Source organism: Muntiacus reevesi, chromosome 5, assembly GCF_963930625.1.
Source record: "Muntiacus reevesi chromosome 5, mMunRee1.1, whole genome shotgun sequence".
Classification (NCBI taxonomy): Eukaryota; Metazoa; Chordata; class Mammalia; order Artiodactyla; family Cervidae; genus Muntiacus; species Muntiacus reevesi.
The window spans coordinates 72927111-72951561 of record NC_089253.1 but is presented as its reverse complement, the minus strand read 5'-3'; the positions used below and the strand labels follow the sequence as shown (position 1 = coordinate 72951561).

The following is a 24451-nucleotide window of genomic DNA, read 5'->3' as shown; positions in this document are numbered from 1 at the left end:
AAGATTAGTTTCATGCAAGTAAAGACAGAAGATAATCCCATTTATCTATAGCACTAACAGCTTTCCCAACAAGAATACTGGAGTGGGTTGCCACTTCCTTCTCCAGGGGATCTTCCCGATCCAGGGATTGAACCACCCGGGACTCTTGCATTGCAGGTGGTCTCTTGACTGAGCCACCAAGGAGACCTAAAAGATATTATTATCAATATATTGTGTGTCTTCTTGAGAAACACACACTGTCTTTTACTAACTATAGTCTGAAAGGGAGTAGCAGATCTCTTCCCAATCAATAAAGGAGGAGACTGACACGCAGATCAAATGCATAGAAAGAAAAAAAAAAACAGGGTATCTTATCACTAACTCCTAAAATATCCGCATTATGAGAGCTTTTGTTATATCTGGCAACTCTGTGAAAGCCAGTTTTACTAGAACACTGCCTTTAAGATTAGATAAGACAGTGCAATTGTAAATTGCTACACTGCAATTGTAAATTGCTACACTGGCAGTTAAAGTATAAAATTCTAAAAAAAACCAAAAAAAAAAAAAACCCCTGCAGAATGAAAACTAAGAAGTAGAAGCAAGAACCATCTTGAAAGCTCAGGAGACAGAGTTTTTAATCATGAAATGAGAGGGGAGGCTGAGAGAAAATACAGTTTTTCTCTTCTCAGGAACAGTTTATTAAGAGAATCTAGAAAAGGGAAAGAAATCAGAGCTATGTGAAAAGGAAATACATTTATCTTGGTGTGATCTTTGTCAACTGAGACCACAGGTCGTAAAAAACTCCATAAATTTTTACATCGAGTGGGTCCTGTTTCTTAGGATCTGACAAAAAGATGCAGAATCATAGGCCCTCATGACTGAAGGTAACTTTTATATCTAATCTTGCTTCCATATCTCATCTCTGCTGATTTGATTTGGGAAAAGAATATTGTTTCAAGAGAACAAATTCTGCATAAGCTACACTTGGGAAAATGGAAACAAGTGCTGCTCCCTGAAAGGAAATATTCACAAGGAAAATGGCTAAGACACATGCCCCATTATAGAGTTTCTGACTTTGCTGGATCTAAGACAGTACACATTAACTGCGATACAAGGCAGTAAAAGGAATGCCACACGAGCGGTGCAAACAAAGCGCCACCTCAACAATCAGGAGACAGCACAGATCCCTTCTGGCTGAGAGCTGAGGGCAGGGTTTCCCTGCAAGGGCAGGGGCACGGTCAGGAACCAGAAAGATTGGTGGGCTCTCTAGGATCATTGGAAGGACTGATGCTGAAGCTGAAACTCCAATACTTTGGCCACCTCATGCGAAGAGCTGACTCACTGGAAAAGACCCTGATGCTGGGAGGGATTGGGGGCGGGAGGAGAAGGGCATGATGACAGAGGATGAGATGGATGGATGGCATCACCGACTCGATGGGCATGGGTTTGGGTAGACTCTGGGAGTTGATGATGGACAGGGAGGCCTGGCGTGCTGCAATTCACAGGGTCGCAAAGAGTCGGCCACGACTGAGCGACTGAACTGAACTGAACTGAACTAGAGGTGAAAAGTCAAGTTCACTTATCCAAATGCTCCAACTTCACCACTTTATCAAAAACGGTATGGGCTTGAAAAAAAATGTCCCAAGAGTAAAGACTATCAAGAAATCTCATGCAATAGACTTGAAAGGAACAAAACAGATTCTCTTCTGAATACAGTGATTCAACCGGTGTATGTGTGTTAGTTGCTCAGTTGTGTACGACTCTCAGTTGTGTGACCCTATGGATTGCAGCCCGCCAGGCTCCTCTGTCCACGGAATTCTCCAGCCAAGAACACCAGAGTGGGCAGCCATTTCCTTCTCCAGGGGATCTTTCCCACTTAGGGATCAAACCCAGGTTTCCTGCATTGCAGGCAGATTCTTCAGCATCTGAGCCATTCAACTGGGATTCTGCCTAAATAGAAAGGTTGTACCTGACCAGTTGGTCTTACTGGACTCCTCCCTAAGAATCTGGACTGCCAACAAAATAAATCTGTTTTTACCGACAGGGGATCCTTAAGCTTTCTTTTCTGTTGTTTGATTTACAGAGAGTGAAAATGTTCACCTTTGGGACTGAGTGTTTCTGTAAGTTTGGACAATCCTTAGGGTATTCAGGACTCTTACTACTTTCAATAAAGAATCAGGCAACACATCACACAGAAAGGAAAGGACAATAGCTCATAAGCCTCCCAATCAGGTCACTTCCAGTGAATCACCTCATTAAAAATATCAAGGCATGACAAAGTCATTGATTTCCATGTCTGCCATGCCTGCACCCACAGAGCTGACTGGGAATAGACCTGCTGGGAAGAACCTGTGGGAGCAAGTGTCCAAAGAGCAGGAAAAGGTTGCCCCAGCAGTTGTAAGCAAAACAAGCAAACAGGAAAGCACGCAGCAAAAATGACATCTTGCTTTTTTAACAGGAACAGCACACATGATTAGGTATGTTAACAGTTTAGAAAATAATTCTTTTAAAAAATCAACTCTTAACAGGAATGCCTAAAACACTACTTTGCCCATATTTTACAGGATTAAGTCTGATGCTCACGAATCCTTCCTTTTTGAAACAATGAAGTTAAGTTTCAAAGTGAAGTTTCAGGCTTCACTATTGGTAACTAGCAGTTTGTTTTCTGCATTTGTGAGACTGCTTTTGTTTTGTTATATTCATTTGTCTTACTTTTTAGCTTCCACTTAAAAGTGATAACGTACAGTATTTGTCTTTGCCATATTTCACTAACACGACACCCTCCAATCCACCCATGTTGCAAATAGCAAGACTGCAGTCTTTTTATGAATGAATAATACTCTATTGCAACTCAATGGACATGAGTTTGAGTAAACTCTGGGAGTTGGCGATGGACAGGGAGGCCTGGTGAGCTGCAGTCCATGGGGTTGCAGAGTCGGACACGACTGATGGACTGAACTGAACTGAATACTCTACTGTGTGTGTATATATATATATATATATATATATACACACCATGTCCTTATTTGCTACATATGGAGCACTCGTGGCTGGTGAGGTCGAGAACTTGACTCAGGAGCAGCAGCTGGAAGCAGTTCACTTCTGTTGGAGACCCTCTTCTGCACTAGGGCTAAAGCCAGGAGGGGACACACAATGAGCCCCATTTCCACAGTCAAACAGAGGGGACAAGTTAACTCCATCAAAGACCCCCAGAAACTGTGGCTACTTAAATCTACAGTGCTAAACAAGTCAATAAAAAGGCAGAAAATTATGTCAAATTTTTACTTACACTTCCAGCCCAAACTTCAGGCGATCCCCCTGCCAGTTTATAGTAGACATATACAGAGTCACCTTTTTTAAAATTCACAAAACGACAATCCGGGCCTGTAAAATCTTCTAGAGCTTCACCCCGGTACATTAACACTGTATAGAAAGAGAGGGGGAAAAGAAGCGGGTATCAGGATTCAACTTTCAAATACCGATTTATCAGGAAACGTGACAATCCACTGTAAATACCAATCAAGCTTCTCCAGTACTCTCTGAAACCAATCACCCTCAACTCATGCTCAGAGCACCGATAGGGCTGGATCGTTATACATTACACATTCCCCTGCAAGTAGCCAGGAGAGAGGTCAACTTGCCCTGTTTTTCTCGATGGATAATGCAAACAAAGAGCAATGCGTCCACTGCCACACATGGCTGGTCTCGAGTGAAACTCTTGGTCCCCTCTCTAACCATCCAGTTTTCAGTCTTTGCTGTTTCATAATTATAAAAAGCTTCATTTTGCAGCTGGATAAATTCAAGCACAGATGCAACTAGTGTAAGCATGACTACATGCAGTGGTAATAGGTAACTGGGGAGAGCACCCAAGAACCCCCAGGAGGTCAATTAACTTGAACTAACCACTAAAAGGCCCTATCTTTAAGTGGCTATAACTGCTACTGTGCAACAGTAAACACCGTCCACTTCACTTGCAGTCAAGTTGTTCTGTCAGTATCTGGATAAATTAATGGGAAAGGATATCATACCCAATTATGGATCCAATCACCTAAGATAATATTTTCTGAAAGCATATAATGTTGAATGTATCCAACATTAAGGATGTTTATTTATTTCTATAAACAAAATCAAAAGTGGGCAAACAGGTTTTGTTTCTATAAGCAAAATCATACATGGCAGGGACAAGCAAAACCGTGAGAACGGTCCAGTAGTTACCTTCAGTCTTAAAATGCAGGACTTTAAACTATATTCGATCTAGAAATTGGTAGAAGTGGTATTTTTCTTTTTGTTGGCCAAATACACAGCTTCTCGTCAAATGAAATGGACAACAAATGCAATTAAATAGCAGAGAAAAGGAAGGATGAAACGGAAATAACACTTGTTCTAAAAGCCAACTGGCAATAAGCACCTTAAGATGTATTTTCACATACATATTTGAGGGACAAACACGGATTTAAAGGGGGTTATTTGGATTTTGAAGCTGACTATTTTAATACATGTCAGCATCCTAATTCAGATATAATTAAGTGAGAGACAAAGTTGAAGGTGATGGACAATTCTTAAATTGATAGGCTGGGGATCCTATCAGAATTGGAAATAGGAAGATCACTGCAGAGGGATAATAATAAATCAGATGAGGACATAATGCATGCTGTGGGGCAGCTATCTGAAAAGCACACAGGACAGCTAACATGGACATACCTTACTAAACAAACACTTTATGCAACACAACACGGGACCAGACCCTGCTCTAGCTTCTGGCTATCGCCTCCGGCTACATTTGTTGGACACATGCCATTCTTCCAGCTATGTGACACCCAAGGGCCCTTCTAATACCATGTCTCCATACTGAGCAAGTATCAGGGATGTTATAATTTTCCAGATGACTGGTTTTGAGGTACCCAGGCAGGATAGTGTTTGAAAGCAAAGCATAGCCAACACTGGCCATAACCAACACTGCTTGCTAATAACCTGGACTTACTCTGAGAAAACTGCAGGAGAAATTCATGGAAGTTGCTCCACTTTTGTAGCGTTTATTTACATCAGTCTTAGGGTTACCTCTAGGAATAGCTTAAAGAGATCCAAGACAGCCTCCTTTCTTTCCCCTAATGATGTGGCAGTGCTACGGTTCTTCCGATTGTGAAATCTGTTTTTGAATAACACTGATTTCAATCTAAATAGCTAAACTGTAGGCTTTGGCCTCAGAAGGAACGCTTTTCTACACACACTGATTACAACACACGAACAACCTTGTGTGAAATGGTTGTCAGTAAGTTACAAGGTTATTTGAGACCACAACGACGATAGGGGGCCAAGGCAAACAAACAGGAAGAGAGCCCAACAATGTAACTGACCAAGGCTCAAGCTGGCTGGATTTATAAAACCCCTGGAGTATTTATTATTTTCACTGTTAACAATCTTCTTCATCTGAGTCTGGGGATCTCTGCCCTTCTCACTACCCCAGCCCTCCCCGAATTCGCGGTCAGGGAGCAATTCCGCTTCCTGCGCCCTGGAGACAACTGGTACCAGGTGGCCGACGCAGAGTCTCGGCCTCTTTCGAGAGACACATTTTGGCCTTCCCGGTGCCCTCCCTGCCGGGCTATTTGCGGGAGCCTTCCAAGCACAGAAATGACAGGACTGAGGCAGAGCCAGGGAGGAGACCTCGGAACACACCGCATGCCCGGACTCCGGGCTCGTCCCAAACCTCGACTCCGATGCCTGTGGAAAAGGCGGTCCGAGCCCCGAATCTGACTGAAGCAGAGGGGCGAAGGGGCTGCGCCAGGGAGGCTTTTCCGAGCCCTAGCATCCTGCGGCAGGGAAGACGCCCACCGAGTCCCTGGCGCATCCGCCCCCGGACTGCACCCAGCGAGGACCCGGCGACGGGGGCAGGAAAGCGCTCGCAGGCAGCGTGCGGAGCCCGGGGCGCGCGACGCGCAACCCCATCTCCCCTCGGAGCCGGGGCGGGCCGGGGGAGCGGACGTTGTGAGCGGCCCCCGGGGAAACCGGGGGGCCACCTCCGAACCCCCCACCCCATCCCCCGCCTCCGTCCGCGAAGGAAAAATGAAAAGCTGGCAACAAGTGGGAGGCAGAGACCCCACCGCCGAGGCCAGCTGGCCCCGGCGCCCGGAGAGCCGGAGGGGACAGACGCAGGAACCCGGAGGTCGCCCTCCCCCCGACCCGGCGCTCCGCCCTCCCGGCCTGCGCCCCCCTGGTCGGCTTGCCGGGCGGCCGAGCTCCCGCCCCCGCGATGCCCCGGCGCCGCCGCCGCCGCCCTCGCCCTGCCGGCACTCACTGCTGCATTCTTCGTCCGCGCATAGTTTGAGCTGCGAGAAGCGCCGGCCGGGGTCCTGCTCCGGGTGGCCGGGCACCCGCCAGGGCGGCCCGAGCAGGAGCAGCCAGAAGAGCAGCCCCGGCGCCGCAGCCATGTTGTGGTCACCTCGCGGAGCCGGTGACGCGGAGGACGCGGCCGGGGCGGGCGCCGGCGGGCGGGGCGCGGGGCGGGGCGGGGCGCGGGGCGGGGGCGCGCGGCGGCGGGAGGGGCGGCGCCCGCCGGCCTGTGAGTCCGCGGCGGACACGTCAGCGCGGCCTCGGGCCGGGGACCGCGGGGGTCCCGGAGGAGGAGGACGCGCGCTCCCACCTCCTTGCCGAGGCCTCCTCGTCGGGTGGCTGCCTTGGCAACCGGGACTCTCTCTTCCTCCTCGTCCAATCTCGTGCCTTTGCCTGGGTCCCTGCGTAGTCGACCCTCCGCGAGACTCCATGCCTCGCTCACTTTGCTCTTCCACCTTGCATCCCCCACCCCGCGCCATCCCAACAGCAGGTCTTCTTTGACCCCTTTCTTGCAGCTTCAGATATCTGGTCCTTCCCAAACTGGCTCATCCTCACCTCCCATTCTTGGTTTGGTACTTCCTTTTGCTAACTACCAAATCCCACCCACGATTTTCCACTGCTAGTCCCCAGTTCGAGATTCCCTCTTCTGACTCCCAGGAGTTTGGGGGGGCATCCCCATCCCGTGATCTCCTTATAGGAAAAGGAGAGGTCAGCAGAATGATGGGTCGGTGGTGTATATTAGAGCCGGTGGCCTGCTTGGCCTTTTTCTGCACCCCTCGTCCGCTAGCCCTGGGGGATGGAGGTGGGCAATGGGTCCCCATGCTGAGATCTTCAGATTCTGGGGGTTTTATCCATAAGAAACTGAAAATGTTAGTTGCTCAGTCGTATCCGACTCTCTTTGACCCCATAGAATGTAACCCGCCAGCCTCCTCTGTCCAAAAAGGATACTGTCAAGGCAAGAATGCTGGAGTAGGTAGCCATTCCCTTCTCCAGGGGATCTTGCCCGCTGAGGGATCGAACCAGGGTCTTCTACATTGCAGGCAGATTCTTTACCGTCTGAGCCAGCAGAGCAACTCTTATCCATAAGGAGAGAATAATTTAATTCAATGCCAATATGTTGAAATTCCATTTTATGCTACCATTTTAGGCCAGACACTGGACAAAACACTAGGGTGGTGAAGGCAAACATGTAGATCAACAGACAAGATATCAGGGCTTTGTCTAAAGAAGCCCACAATTTAGGGGAAACTAACATCAAAACGACAATGAGCAAAAGTTGTTAGGAAGGAAAAGCTAGTTAATACTGGCTTAGATTTACTGAGTGTTTTCTTTATGTCCAGGTGGTATTCTAAAGTCCTCATATGTATCAATTTGTTTAATCTTCACAACAATAGTAGGTCCTATTACTATATTCATTTTGAAGATGAAGACATTGCCTTTGTCTGTGACCAGGGGCTTCTCTCTATAGTCTCTGCCAAGGCTAATCATCAACCCCAAATGCCAATCAAACCCATTAATTAGTTTCCCAAACTGATTGGATTCCTTAAAAGCAAGAGGAAAGAATGTCATCCATCTATGCAAACCATAATGTTGAATAAGGAAAAAGACAAGAAAGAGTTCACAGTTGTTTATCTACAGGGACCATGAGATGTCCCACTGGTCCAGTGTCGTTCCCATGCTGTCGGGAGAGACTATACAACAGATTAGGTGACTGTGGAAATAGTATTGCCATGAGGAGTTCTTAATTTCTTTTCTATTATGTGTTTCTTTGCTTTAGAATCTTAGGTTTGTCTATTAGGCATCCCCAACTTAATATGTTGAAAACCAAACTTCTTATTTTCTTTCTCAAGCCATGTTCCTTTCATTATTCCCTATCTCAACAACTAGTCATTTAATTCTATTTTCTAGATGTTCAAGTCAAAAACTTACAAACTATTCTGACTCCTCTTTGTCTCATACCCCAAGTCCAATCCATCAGATAATCCTGGGCATCCTTTATTTAAATTACTTTATTGAGGTGTAGACAGATAGGCAGAGATTTCCTCAATTGTGTCCAACTCTTTGCAACCCCACAGACTGTAACCTGCCAGGCTCCCCTGTCCGTGGATTTCTCTAGGCAAGAATACTGGACTGGGTTGCCATTCCCTTCTCCAGAAGATCTTCCTGACCCACGAATAGAACCTCGGTCTCCTGCATTGCAGGCAGATTCTTTGCCATCTGAGCCACCAGGGAAATCTGTTTGAGATATAATTGACATACAGTAAATTGCACATATGTAAAGTGTACAATTGGGGCTTGCCATGTAGCACTAGTGGTACAGAACCTGCCTGCCAATGCAAGAGACATAAGAGACTCTGGTTCAGTCCCTGGGTTGGGAAGAACCCCTGGAGGAGGGCATGGCAACCCACTCCAGTATTATTGCCTGGAGAATCCCATGAATAGAGGAGCCTGGTGAGCTATATATAGTCCATGGGGTTGCAAAGAGTTCGACGTGATTGAAGCAACTTAGCATGCACACGCACACAGACTCTACAGCTGGATAAGTTTTGACATGTATACACTCATGAGACTACTACCACAATCAAGGCAATGAACATATCCATCCCCCTGAAGAGTCCTCATGCTCCTTTGCCATCCCTCCCTCCCCTCTTGTGCCTGTCTCCAAAAAACCCTGTATTACTCTGTCAGGAAATGTTTAGCAGTAGGATTCCTGTGTGCTGTTTCCTATCTCTCTTGAGCCCTCTGTTCCTTATCAGTTCGCTCCCAGGACTGAAACCATAGAGATGGGATGCTTGCATAGGATTTCCTTCATTAGCTTTTCCATTTGGTGAAAAGGATTATGTACGAGCCTCTTTTATATGGATTGCCTTTTGGCCTTATGGCCTCTATTGCTCCTTGTTTCCTTGGTAACTTGTAAAGTCAGGTCTTTTGATCTTTATCTGAAGAAGCTACCTTGTAATACGGTATATATACTCTTACAGAATTCAATAAAGCACCCTTGCTCCACCAGAGACTTGGGTCCCCGTGTCCTTCTTTCTCTCTCTCTCTCTATTTCTGGCTGATTCCCTGGAGCGCGAAGGCCGGCTGTATAACCCAGGGAATATTAGCCTCTTGCCTTCTTTTACTTTCTTATCGTCGACTCCGGACCACCAGGTTCCAGTCCATTAAAGGACCCCAACATTACTCTAGATTGATTTGTAGTTTTTAGAATTTGATATAAGTGGGATCATACATTATGTATTTTTTTTTTTGGTCTGACTTCTTTCACTCAGCATAAGCATTTGAAATATGCCCAGAATCTGACCACCTCCTATGTTAACACTACAGGCCAAGCCACCATCATCTCTCACCTGAAAGACTGCAATAGCCTCCTTACTCTTCTCCCTGCTTCTGCCCTGCCTTCCCAAAGTCTGTTGTCTCAGCAGCAGTCAGAGCAATCATTTGATGATATAGATGTGGTCATGTCTCTCCTCTGCTCAGAATCTTCCTCTGGCTTTCCACTTCCAAGTACAACACAGTGACTCTATTATGGTCTGCACTGCCTTCTTTGATCTGACCCTGCTCATCCCTTTTACCCCCACTTCCTAGCACTTTCTCCTGGTTCTGTTAGTTTCACTCAAACACACCAAGCCCACTCATACATAGAAGCATCTGCACTTGCAATTTTCCCTCAACTTGGAACAGTTCCCCTGAACAGTCTGCTGGAGAACTAGTTCCCTCACTTCATCAAGGGTCTGTATCAATAGCACATCTCATTAGAGATGCCTTCCCTGACCACCCTACGTAAATAAGAGTTCCCTCCTTATTATTAGCATGATTATCTAATCCACCTTACTGCTTTAGTTTTCTTCAGAGCAGCTACCACCTGCTTTATATTTGTTTACCTATTTGACTGCCCCCCTACCCCAAATATAAGCTTCATGGAAGAAAGGAATTTGTCTATTTTGTTCATTGTGTAACATAAGCCCCAAGGAAAATGTCTGGAATATATGAGGCACTCAACCAATGATTTGATGAGCTCGTAATTCCTCACATATTATAAATATGCTATACTATTTACCTACATAGAGCTTCCATATATAAATATGGAATATTTATATATGAAGGGAATATGCCATGAGAGCAAGGCATCTCTGTTTTCCCTTCAGCAGCATCCTCAACACTAGAAACAAACTTGGAACATATTTACTGTTGATTGAGGACATATTTGTTGTGGAGGCAGTGAATGAAATTGTACTGTACTCTCTTCCTGTATCCTACCAGAATATTAAAGCAGATAAAGAGATCGTTTTAACTTGTTATTTCTATTTAGAGTGGTATTAATAACAATTCATTGGTGGGAAAAGCAAATTTCAAAATGATCTAATTAAATATTACTTCATTAATAATTATTTTGACTGATTTTCACATGTGCTTTTATATGAAGAGTGAGAGTGCCCAGTTACTGAAGAACTGACTGCTTACTTTGTAGATTTTCTACGGATTTGATATCTGCATTATTTTTTTTACTATTATTATTACCTTAAAAAGATACTAACAATCGTGGTGGGTAATCAGAAAAAAACAATTCTCTGCTGACCACAGTGAGAGCGGTAGTGGTAGATCTTCCTGCCTGCATATATATAACTATGGTGGATGAATCAGCATTCATTTTTACTCATAGCATTTAAACACTGACGCTTGACATAAACTCTCATCCCAAGTGTATTATCTGTTAACACTTCAGATGGAATTTTCACTAAGTAAAGGCTGAGTAACAGTCAAGAAATAAATGTGGCAACTTCCTCGGTAGTCCACTGGTTAAGAATCCACCTGCCAGGCTGGAGATGCAAGTATGAATTTGGTTGGGGAACTACGATCCCACGTACCCTGGAACAACTGAGCCCATGTGCTGCAGCTGCTGTGCCCATGTGCCTCAGAGCCTATAGGCCACAGCTAGATTGTCCCCATGTTCTACAAGGAAAGACCCCAAGTGATGCAACTAAGACCTGATGGAGCCAATTAAATATTTAATAAATAAACAAATGTGTCTAGTTTGGTGGGGGTTTGGGATAAAATATAAGGTATGGAGGGTCCCTGACCTTAAGAGAACTTGCAATCTGATTGAGAAAACTAGACAAGTACATCTGAAACAAACAGAAGACAGCATAATATCATATATCACTATAAACCTCCCATGGTGCCTAACACTGGGAAGTTTACAGTGGAGGAACATCCAGAAGACCTAACATTGAAGTTATAAGAAATAACCCAGCCTATTCCCAATGATGAAACCACTCAGAGTGGAGAGAATGGGATAAAACATTTCTTAAAGACTATGGCTACCAGTCTAGATGGAGTAACAGGGACAAGATTTCCCTCCCTCTGTGCTTCAGTTAAATATCTAGAAAACTAGCAAAAATATATGAAATGATCACTTTTAGACGTTGGACAACAAACAGTACAGGATAGTGATCCCTAAAGTAAGTGGAACAAACGAAAATAGTGCCATGATTATCCCAACTTACTCCCCAGATAAAGTTTCCAGGCCACAACCAGAAAAGGGGAAACTCAATCAAGTGATCTCCTTGAGCTGAAGAGACAGATTTGAAAGTTAGGGGAGGCAAACACAGCTGGAATGCATAAGAGAAAAGTACAGGAGAGAAGAGAACGGCATGGAGAAAACAGAATTTTGCAGAGAGAGCTCAAGAGATCTGTAGAATGTTCCTCTCAAGTCTTCAGCTGACCAATGATGAAGAACTGCATATGAGGAACTACCTTAGGCCAGGGAAGAATCACCAGAGAGGACAGGAAGAACAATTACTGGAGTAGAGAATAGTTTGTATTTTCACTAGCCAGAGTGGAAAACCTATAATTCAGTGCATCAGGTAGATCACTCAGTAAAGAGGAATCAGCCTAAGATCTAAAGCTGCTCTTATTCTACCTAACAAGGCTTGAAAACAAGTCTTGAAAAGATCAAAATGAAAAAAAAAGAAAAGATCAAAATGTTTCCATTTTGATGTTCTGCATTTCAGAACAGAGCTCAAGATTATTTAAAATAGTAAAAAATATGTAGCACTTAACAAGGTAAATTCACAATATCTGGAATACAATAAAAATTATGAAGCATGTAAAGAAGTGGGAAATACAACCCATAGGGGAAAGAAAAATCAACTGATAGGAATGTTCCAAAATAACACAATGATGATACAATAATTACACAAGAATATTGATGCAGTTATATTTCATATATTTCAAGATTATGTAGAAAAGCATAACATAGATTATATAAAAATGATTCAAATCAAGCTTAGGTGAATAAGTCAATGGCTGAAAAGAAAATACACTGGACAGGATTGACAGCATACTAGACATCAGAGACAATGAAAACTCACAGATCTAAGAAGCAAAGCAAACCCAAACTTAAGAAATGTGAGTAAAATGACATGAATGCACATCAAATTGCTTAAAACCAGTGGTAATGAAAAATAGTCATTAAGAGAAAAAAACAGATACACTATATACATGGTGGTGGTGATTTCGTTGCCAAGTCGTGTCTGACTCTTGTGACCCCATAGACTGTAGCCCACCAGGCTCCTCTGTCCATGGGATTTTCCAGGCAAGAATACTGGAGTGGGTTGCCATTTCCTTCTCCCAAAGATAAATTTCTCCTTGGGAATATGCAATCCAGAAAATGGAAGATCAATATATCTAAAGTGCTGGTGGAAAATATGGCAGTCTGGAGTTTTACATCAAGTAAAAATATTTTTCAAAGATAAGTTGAAGTCTTTTCAACACATGGCGCAGGGATAACTGGGTATATATAAGCAAATGAATGAAATTGAACCCTACCTTGTTCTTGCTGTTCAGTTGCTAAGTTTTTTCTGACTTTTTGTGACCCCGTGAATTGTAGCATGCCAGGCTTCCCTGTCCTTTACTATCTCTTGGAGTTTGTTCAAACTCATGTCCATTGAGTCAGTGATGCCATCTAACCACTCATCCTCTGCCGCCCCCTTCTCCTGCTCTCAATCTTTCCCAGCATCAGAGTCTTTTCCAGTGAGTCAGCTGTTTGCATCAGGCAGTCCAGGTATTGGAGCTTCAGCTTCAGCATCAGTCCTTACAATGAATACTCAGGGTTGATTTTCCTTTAGGATTGGCTGGCTTGATCTCCATGCTGTCCAGGGGATTCTCCGGAGTCTTCTTCAGCACCACAATTTGAAAGCATCAGTTCTTTAGTACTCAGCCCTCTTTACAGTCCAACTTTCATATCTGTACAAGACTACCAGAAAAACCACATCTTTGACTATATGGACGTTTGTCAGCAAGCCATATACAAAAATTAACTCAAAATAAATCATAGTCCTAAATGTAAGATCTAGAAGTATAAAAATCTTTAAATATATATATAAGGAGAAATCTTAGAGTAGGCAATGATGTCTTAGGTACGACACTAAAAGCATAAGCAACAAATTAAAAATAGATAAATTGGACTTCATCAAATTAAAACCTCTGTTCTTCAGAGGATCTAATCAAAATAATGAAAATGCAGCCACACAGAGGGGTATAAAATATTTGCCATTCATGTATCTGATAAGGGACTTAGATCTAAAATATACAGGGAACACTTTAAGTTTAATAATAAAATGACAAATACCTAGTTAAAAATGGGTAAATAATTTGAATAGACATTACCCCAAAGTAAATATACAGTGGTCAATAACTAGGTGAAAAGATGCTTAACATGGCTAGCCATTAGGAAAATGGTAATCAAAACTACAATGAGCTATCACTTCATATCCACTAAGAAGACTAATAAAAGAGACAGATAATAACAAGTGTTGGCAAGGATGTAGACAAACTAGAACTCTCATGCATTGCTAGTAGAAATGTAAAATGGTACAGCTCCTTTGGAAAACAGTATCTCAGTTCCTCCAGAGTTTAAACATAGAGTTGCCAATTAACCCAGAAATTCCAATTTTAGGTGTATAACCAAGAGTAATGAAAACAAGTATCTATACAAAATCTTGTACACAAATATTCATAGCATCATTATTCTTAATTGCCAAAATGGAAACAACTCAAATGTTCACCAACTAATGAATTAGTAAATAAAATGCTGTATATCAACACAATGACAAAAAGAAAAAAATGGAGAAAATAAAGTACTGATACATACCACAACAGAAACGACCCTTGAAAACACTATGTTAAGTGATAAAAATCTAGCTACAAACGACCACATATTGTATGGCTACATTTACATGAAAAGTCCAGAACACACAAATCTATAGGGACAGAAAGTAGATTACTGGTTGCCTAGGGTTGGCAGAGATGGGGGAGTTGAGGAAGGGGATTTCATTTTGGGGGTGGTGATAATGTTCTAAAATTGACTGTGGTCATGCACAACTCTGTGATTTTACTAAAAATGATTGAATTGCTTACTTCAAATGGGTGAGTGTACACTTACATGATTTATATGTCAATGACATTATTACAAAACAATATGATTCCTATGCCAAAAAGCAAATTTCTAAATATGTAAAACAAAACAAAGCAAAAAGATGGTGAAATATATTTCCAGACACACAAAAGCTAAAAGAATTCATCAGTACCATATCTACACTGCAAGAAAGGTTGAAGTCTTTCAGCAGAAAGAAAATGTTAGATGAAAATCTGTGGTGGTTCAGTTGCTAAGTCGTGTCCAACTCTTGCGACCCCATGGACTATAGCCCTCCAGGCTCCTCAAGTCCATGGGATTCTCCAGGCAAGAATACTGGAATGGGTTGCCATTTCCTTCTCCAGGGGATCTTCCCAATCCAGGAGTAGAACCTGGGTCTCCTGCATTGCAGGCAGATTCTTTACCGACTGAGCTATGAGGAAAGCCCTTAGATGAAAACCTGAATCTGCACAAAAAATTAAGGATACAAGAAATGTATGTGTGCATGCTCAGTCATGTTTGACTCTTTACGATCCATGGTCTATAGCCTGCCAAGCTCCTCTGTCCATGGAATTTATCCTGGCAAGGATACTGGAGTGTTTTGCCATTTCCTCCTCCGGGGGATAATGCTGACCCAGGGATCAAACTCGCATCTCCTGTATCTCTTGCACTATAGGCAGATTCTTTATTCCTGAGCCTCCAGGGAAGCCCCCTATAAGAAATATACATATGTGGGCAAATGTAAAATATATTTGTTTAAAATAAACAAAATATAAAATAATTTTTCTTAGTTCAAAAAATCTCTGTAAAAGGTAATTAACCATTTAAAGTAAAAATAGTAACACTATAGTGTGATGTTGATACATATGTACAAGCAAAATGGATGACCACGAGCATATAAAAGCAAGAGAGGTAAAATGGAAGTATACTGTTGTAAAGACCTAAAACTATAAGAGAAGTGATAAAATATCATATGGAGGTATACCATAATAAGCTAAAGATGAATATTATGAACTTTATAACAACAGCAGCTTCCCTGGGAGCTCAGCAAGAATCCACATGCAATGCAGGAGGCCCCAGTTCGATTCCTGGGTTGGGAAGATCCTCTGGAGAAAGAAAGGTTGCCTACGCCAGTATTCTTGGGCTTCCCTGGTGACTCAGATGGTAAAGAATCCACCTGCAATGCGGGAGACCTGGGTTCAATCCCCAGGTCGGGAAGATCCCCTGGAGGAGGGCATGGCAGCCCACTCCAGTATTCTTGCCTGGAGAATCCCCATGAACAGTGGAGACTGGTGACTACAATCCATGGGGCAACAAACAGCTGGACGTGACTGAGTGACTAAACACATTATAAACTTATAACAACAATAATAATAGCAACAAAACCACAAAGAGGTATAAGTAAGCCAACAAAAGAGATGACAGATTCTCAGTTAATCCAGTGGGAGACAGGAAAAGAGAAAAGGAGAACAAAGAACAAATGAGACAGATGCAAATATTAAGGCCATAGATTTAAATCTAATCATCAATAATCACATTAAATATAAATAATCTAAACATGCCTATCAAAAAATACAGATTTTCAGATTTAATTTAAAAAAAGCAAGATTCAACTATATGCTTGTTATAAGAAAACACACTTTAAGCAGAGGGCACAAATAGGTTCAAAGTGAAAAAAAAAAAAAAAGATGAATCAAGCTAACACTAATCTAAAGGAAGCTGGAGCAGCCACACTATTATCAGACAAAGCAGATTTCACAGCAGAGAATATTACCAGGCGTAAAGGAAGTTGTTTAATAATTTTAAACCAAGCTAACTCATCAAGAGGATATAATAATTTTAATTGCTTACCTTAATAAGAAAACTTCAAAATATATAAAGCAAAATCAGAATTTATAGGAGAACTGCACAAATCTATAATTATTTTTGAAGATTTCAGAGGTCCTCTCTCCCTCAATGATAGGCAGAATAATTAGACAGAAAGTCAATAAAGATATAGAAGACTTACCCAATACCATCAGTTTAGTTGACCTGAATGATATCTATTTATGGGGGCTAAAACACTACCCCAAAACAGCAGAATATACATTTCTTCTTCAAGTGTTTGTGGAATTTTTACCATGATATTGTGGGCCAAGGAACAATACACTTTAAAAAATTTGAAACATACAAAATATGTTTGTTGACCACATGGAATTGAAGTATCAAAATATAGAAATTAAATATAGAAATCAATAACAAAAAGTCTCCAAATTCTGGAATCTAAATAACAAACTTTAACACGGAAAATAACAAGCTTTATTGCATTCATAGTATTTCATAGTGAACAAAGTATTTCATAGTGAACAAAATTGAAACCACAACGTATCAAAATTGGTGAAATGTTACTAAAATACTGCTTAGAGAGAAACTTATATCCTTAAATATTTATGTTAGAAAACCAGAAAGGTCTCATATCCATAACTTCACCTTCTACCTTAAGAAACTTTAAAAAGAAGAGCAAATTAAAGCCCAAGTAAGCATAAGAAAGGAACTAATAAAGATAAAATCAGAAATCAATAAAATAACAAAAAGAAAATAGAGAAAATCAATGAAACAAAAGCTGACTCTGAGAATTCCAATAAAACTTAGAAACCTCTAGTCAGATTGATCTGAAAAAATAAAGAAATGACACCAACTGCCACTATCAGAAATGACACAGAAGATATAACTACAGATCCTACAGACATTAGAAGAATATCAAGGGAATACTATCAACAACTTTATGCCAATAAATGATAAAACCATAATAAAATGCATGAAGTCTTTGAAAAACACAGAGTACCAAAGCTCACTTTAAAAAAAGATAATCTGAGCAACCCTGTATTTATTTATTAGAGAAATTAATTGCTATTCTTGCCTGGAGAATCCATGGCCAGAGGAGCCTGGAGGGCTGCAGTCCATGGGGCCACAGTCAAACACAACTGAAGTGACTGAGCACACACACGAGGAAAAATGCTTTCAACAAAGAAAACTCCATACCCATATAGCTTCACTAGTGATTTCCACCAAAAATTAAAGAAAAAAATAATATCAACTCTATACTACAAACTTCTTCAGGAAACTGAAGTGTGAAATACGTTCCAATCCATTCTACATAATTTAACATATTAATATCAAAAAAAGCAATATGATCATCACAATAGATACCAAAAATATCTGATGAAATCTTATATCCATTCTTGATAAAAATTCTTAGCACCTTGGAAATACTGGTGTTCCTTAGAGATATTGTGGGTTTGGTTCCAAACAGTGGCAATAAGCAAATATCACAAAGAAGCAAGTCACACATATACAAGTTTTATTGGTTTTCCAGTGCGTGTACAGCTTATGTTTATACTATACTGTAGTCTATTAAGTGTGCAATAGCATCATGTCTAAAAAATGTATATTACTTTAAAAAGGCTTTATTGATTAAAAACAATAACCATCTTATGAGCCTTCAATGAGTCATCATAATAATAGCAAAGATGAACCACGTGAACTGCAGCACGCCAGGCCTCCCTGTCTATCACCAACTGCCGGAGGCTACCCAAACCCATGTCCATTGTGTCGGTGATGCCATCTATCCATCCAACAATCTCATCCTCTGCCATCCCCTTCTCCTCCTGCCTTCGATCTTTCCTAACATCAAGGTCTTTTCAAATGAGTCAGCTCTTTGCATCAGGTGGCCAAAGTATTGGAGTTTCAGCTTCAACATCAGTCCTTCCAATGAACACCCAGGACTGATCTCCTTTAGGATGAACTGGTTGGATCTCCTTGCAGTCCAAGACACTCTCAAGAGTCTTCTCCAACACCACAGTTCAAAAGCATCAATTCTTCGGTGCTCAGCTTTCTTTATAGTCCAACTCTCACATCCATGCATGACCACTGGAAAAACCATAGCCTTGACTAGATGGACCTTTGCTGACAAAGTAATGTCTCTGCTGTTCAATATGTTGTCTAGGTTGGTCATAACTTTCCTTCCAAGGAATAACTGTTTTTTAATTTCATGGCTGCAGTCACCATCTGCAGTGATTTTGGAGCCCAGAAAAATAAAGTCAGCCACTGTTTCCACTGTTTCCCCGTCTATTTCCCATGAAGTGATGGGACCAGATGCCATGATCTTTATTTTCTGAAAGTTGAGCTTTAAGTCAACTTTTTCACTCTCCTCTTTCACTTTCATCAAGAGGCTCTTTAGTGCTTCTTCACTTTCTGCCATAAAAGTGGTGTCATCTGCATATCTGAGGTTATTGATATTTCTCCTGGCAATCTTGATTCCAGCTTGTGCTTCCTCCAGCCCAGCATTTCTCATGATGTACTCTGCATATAAGTTAAATAAGCAGGGTGACAATATACAGCCCTGACGTACTCCTTTTCCTATCTGGAACCAGTCTGTTGTTCCATGTCCAGTTCTAACCGTTGCTTCCTCACCTGCATACAGGTTTCTCAAGAGGCAGGTCAGGTGGTCTGGTATTCCCATCTCCTTCAGAATTTTCCATAGTTTATTGTGATTCACACAGTCAAAGGCTTTGGCATAGTCAATGAGGCAGAAATAGATGGTTTTTCTGGAACTCTCTTGCTTTTTCGATGATCCTATAAGCAGACCACGTAGGTCCACAGGACAGAATATTCTAGAAATAAACCCACACATATAGAGGCAATTGATTTTCAACAAACATGGCAGGGTAGTTCAGTGGAAAAATGTTAATCTTTACAATAAATGGCGCTGGAACAATTGAATAGCCATTGGTTAAAAAAACAAATCAAACTCAACCCTTACTACATACCATATACAAAAACTGATTGGAAATAGATCACTGAACCTAAATGTAAGAACAACTTCTTGAAGAGACTATAGGAGAAAATGTTTGCGACCTTGGGTTTATTAAGACTGAAAAAATGCACACAAAACCCATAAACTCTAAAATAAATAAATTAATACAGGCTTTAGAAAAATAAAAACATTTATTCTCACTTCTATTAATACATCCTCAGTTATTAAAATGGAAAGGTAAACCACAGACTGGGAGAAAATATTTGCAAAGCATGTATCATGTATTCAACAGAAGACTTGTATCTAGAATATATAAATATTATAACATTAATAAGAATAAAAACAACCCAATTTGAAAAATGTAGGTCAAGGGTTTGAACAGATACCTTACTAAAGAAGATACAAATGTGGCAAATATGTATAAGAAAAGATACTCAATATCACCAGTCATTGTGCTTAGTAGCCAGTTTCAGTTGCGTCTAAGCCTGCAGGTTCCTGTGTCCATGGAATTTTCCAGGCATGAATACTGGAAGAGGTTGTCATTTCCTTCTCCGGGCTATCGTCCCGACCCAAGAATCGAACCTGCAGCTCCTGCATTGGTAGGCAGATTCCTTACCAACTACACCACCTGGGAAGCCCCATTAGTCATTAAAGTGAAGTGAAGTCACTCAGTCGTGCTAGACTCTTTGCCATCCTATGGACTGTAGCCTACCACGCTCTCCGCCCATGAGATTTTCCAGGCAAGAGTACTGGAGTGGGTTGCCATTTCCTTCTCCAGAGGATCTTCCCGACCCAGGGATCGAACCTGGGTTTCCTGCGTTGTAGGTGGACGCTTTACCGTCTGAACCACCAGGGAAGAGTCTCATTAGTCATTAGGGAAGTGCAAATTAAAACCATAATGAGATATTACTGCACATCCACTAGATGGCTAAAATTAAAAAGACTGATCATAACAAATGCTGCCAAGGATGAGGATAATTGGATCTCTCATTACATTGCTGGTTCTAATTTAAAATGATTCAACCCCTTTGGAAAACAGTTTGGCAGTTTCTTTAAAAATTATGTCTATCATAGAAATGCAGTCTTTCCACTCCTGGGTATTCACTCAAGAGAAATAAACATATACATCCACACCAAGACTTGTTCACAAATATTCATGGTGGCTTCACTGGTAACAGTGAAAACGAAAACAACCAACCAACCCAGCTGTCCTTTCACAGGTAAATAGATGTTAAAGTTCGGAATATTGCTCAGCAATAATAAGGAACTATAGATACTAGCACCAACAAAGAGATTCTTTCTTTTTTTTTTTTTCAACAAAGGGATTCTGAGTGAAATAACCCCAATCCAAAAAACAATACACATTGTAAAACTGCATTTATATAAAATTCTAGACAATTCAGACTAACCTATAATGACAGTGGGTGCTTGGTGCTAGAGCAGGGAGGGTAGGGATGGGAATAAAGAAGCATAGGAGAAAAGAGGACAGTGATGAGACCTAATCTACTGGATTGAAATGATGCTATTAAAAAGTAGTGGGATTGACATATATACACCTCTATACATAAAATAGATAACTAATAAGGACATACTGTATAGCACAGGAAACTCCACTCAATGCTCTGTAATGGTCTAAGTGAGAAAAGAATCTAAAAAAGAGTGGATATATGTATATGTATTACCGAATCATTCTGCTGTATATCTGAAACACAGCATTGTAAATCAGCTATACTTCAAAAAAATTTTTTAAAACAAGAGTAGTGGGAGATAATCTGGGTGGTGAGGGTAAATCAGATTATTAAAGATTATTAATTAAGCATAATAATTTAGATTTAGAGTGAAAACCCAAAGCTATCAGACTTTAAGTAAATGGATCATATAACTGAAATGGAATTTAAGCAGTATCCTGTTTGAAAGCCAAAGAGAATTGAAGATTTGCATTGGGAACGGCCAGTCGAGTTAAATTATCTTCCTACAATTGAAAAGCCACGTCAAAGTCCTGTCAAAGGGTATATTCTCTTGGGAGTGAGTCATATACAAGGCAAGGTCTTCTATCAGCATGTACTATTTGTCTAGTCCTGACAAATATTATTACCATTTCTACTGAACAAAGAAAGAAACTCAAACACATGAAATTGCCAGGAGAATATAGGCTTATATAGAAGTTCCTGTTTCCGGGTCTGCCTAATTTACTTTGGCACTATTTTCATAGAAGTCAAATATTTGGTGCTTTGAACAAATACCAGGGTGAGGCCTGTACAACACAATTTCCACAGTGTAGACTGTTTGGCTTTATCTATTTACAGTTTTCAGATAGGGATTACTTCCCTACTAGGACAATTAGCAGACACAGAGAATAGAGTCAAAAGCATTAAAATAGGTATCAGAAGTTTAAGTATTTGACCCTAGGCAAGCTGCTAGCTTTTTTGAGTCTTAAGAGTTCTTGTCTATAACATTGTGGCTCATGGTAAAACCTCATCGTTTCTATACGAAGAAATGAGATAATATATTATAATGTTGTCAATTTATGTTGTTTAAATAAACAGCAGAATCTCAGGCTCTTACAGCCAATAGGGATGATTGATGATACAAGAAAGTGAAGTTGCTCGGTCATGTCCGACTTTTTGTGACCCCATGGACTGTAGCCTACCACGCTCTCTGTCCATGGGATTTTCCAGGCAAGAGTACTGGAGTGGGTTGCCATTTCCTTCTCCAGAAGATCTTCCCAACCCAGGGATCTAACCAGGGTTTCCTGCATTGTAGGCAGATGATTTACTGTCTGGGCCACCAAGGAAAAGTCTCAGCAAATCAGTGACTTTGTCACAGAGGGGACACTTTTTGATAATACCTACCCTGGAAACTCCTCCTTTGTTACTAAAAGATAGCATGGAGGGTTATAATTCCCTCCAAAATATGCTTGTGAGGTCAAAAGTGTCTCCTGGAAGGAGACACTGAGAGGGCGAAATATGGTCTTGATGAAACATACAACCACAGCAGACTTGTTACAGATCATACATAGTAATTTCCAAACTCCTCTTGGTAGAAATGGTACTAACCTCCCAGTCCAGAAGTATTGCTTGTAACTTTTGCTAAAATCTGACCAGTTAATAAATCACCTGTGGTTGTGAAAATTCTGTATTTCATAGTTTCTCTTAGCTGTAAAATAAAAAACTATAATATCAATCTAAGAAAAAAAATATATGTTTCTCTTAGCTGTAAAACAAAAAAAATTATAATATTAATCTAAGAAAAAAAATATGTTGTTGTTTAGTTGCAAAGTTGTATCCAACTCCATTGCGACCCCATGGGTTATAGCCCACCAGGCTCCTCTGCCCATTGGATTTCCCAGGCAAGAATACTGGATTGTGTTGCCACTTTCTTCTCCAGGGGATCTTCCTGACCCTGGGATCAAACCCATGTCTCTTCCAAGTCTCCTGCATTGCAAGTGGGTTCTTTATCACTGAGCCACCTGGGAAGCCCTATATATATATCATTAAAGCAACTTAGCAGCAGCAGCAGCAGATACACTACCTTAGTAGATAGCTTACACGTCTGAATTTGTATTACCCTTCTCTGAGAGGGGCCTTATATTGTTCTGCTTCCACACTCCCACATTTATTCCCTCTTCTGTACTATCTTATCCTGAATTTAAAACTGATTTTTTTTTTCCTTTGTATTAGTCATCAAATCATGGATATATTTAAATTATTGGGAATACTGTAATTTTCCCCCTGTATTCTTAACAAAAGAACATATTTCTCAACTAAAACTTAGGTAAATGTAGGTTGACAGGCAGTAGGTAAAATTATTTGTATAATAATTAAGTGGGAATTCACTGGTGGTTTAGTCGTTAGGACTCAGCACTTTTACTGCCATGACCCAGGTTCAATTCTTGGTCAGAGAACTAAGATTCCATGTCAAGTCCTTTAAATCATGCAGTCTTGTTGCATGTTTTCCAGTTGACTTGATCCCTTTTGAATGCCCTGATGTTTCCAGTGCTTAGAGGAAGTGCTCACCAGCCAGCTGGTTTTGTGGAAACTTCCATCTCTATCCTACTTTCCCACAGAAAACTGACACAGAGATAACAGCTCCTGATTGGTTCTGTCTCTCATTATTGACTTATTTTCAGCAAATATGTTTCTTCAACTTGTGTAACTGGTAATGGAAATAATCTGGTAGTCTGTCAAAGAAAAAAGAAAGATATAAGTTCCTAACTTTCTCTCTTTTATCTACTGTTGCCTTGAGTTGACTGATAACTTTAAGTTGTCAAAAATTTCTTCCCCATTTTTGTGGGAGCACGAATTTCCAGCCAGGTAAACCCAATTTTAGGTTGGTTTTGGTGACATTATACATCAAAGCAAGGGAAGAAATGTAGCCAAAGCAAATCTTTATATTAGAAACTTACTTTGAACCCTTATTTCTTGGTAAGTTCGTTAGCACTCGTCATGAAAAGTGACTCCAGACAGGTGCAAAGAACCACCCTCGCTGACAGGAAAGATATTCTCCCCTAAATTCAGGGGAAACAGTCAGTCATTTCAATTCAAAGCTAAACCTTAAATAAAAGAAAAAAAAAATTTCAAGGACGCAATTAAAAGGCTATGCAGATTTATCTTGTCAGGGCCACGAGCCACGCCTCCGAGGCTCCCTGCGCGCACCCGCAAGCCAAGCAGTAACTGAAAGGTCGTCGTACGGGGAAGTACTCCGATAAAGCGACGTTCTGCTTTTTTTGACTGTTACCCTCATCCAGCCGGCCTCCCCTTGCATTAATCTTCTTTTGCAACTAAAGTCTCTCATTTTTCCCGCTGAGACAAACTAAACTGTAAAGCTAGGGCCCATCCAATGGGAAAGCGGCAATCCACCCCCACTTCCGGGTCATTTCCGGGGTCGAGGCTCCTCCAGCGCCCAATCGAGAGTTAGGGGCGGGGCTGCGTCTG

The 24451-nt window shown here is 41.2% G+C and overlaps 1 protein-coding gene across 4 annotated transcripts in view; it reads right to left on the bottom strand.

The window, feature by feature from the left end:
- Positions 1-6418, bottom strand: part of MIA3 (MIA SH3 domain ER export factor 3) — a 56000-nt gene extending 49582 nt beyond the window's left edge. For all 4 annotated transcript variants that reach the window (XM_065938371.1, XM_065938373.1, XM_065938372.1 and 1 more), the window contains exons 1-2: positions 6272-6418; positions 3269-3402 (exon numbers count right to left, since the gene is read on the bottom strand). In XM_065938371.1, the coding sequence (XP_065794443.1) occupies positions 3269-3402; positions 6272-6404 (267 nt within the window). In that variant the 5' untranslated portion in view covers positions 6405-6418. The remainder of the gene's footprint in view (positions 1-3268; positions 3403-6271) is intronic.
- Positions 6419-24451: the final 18033 nt, after the last annotated feature.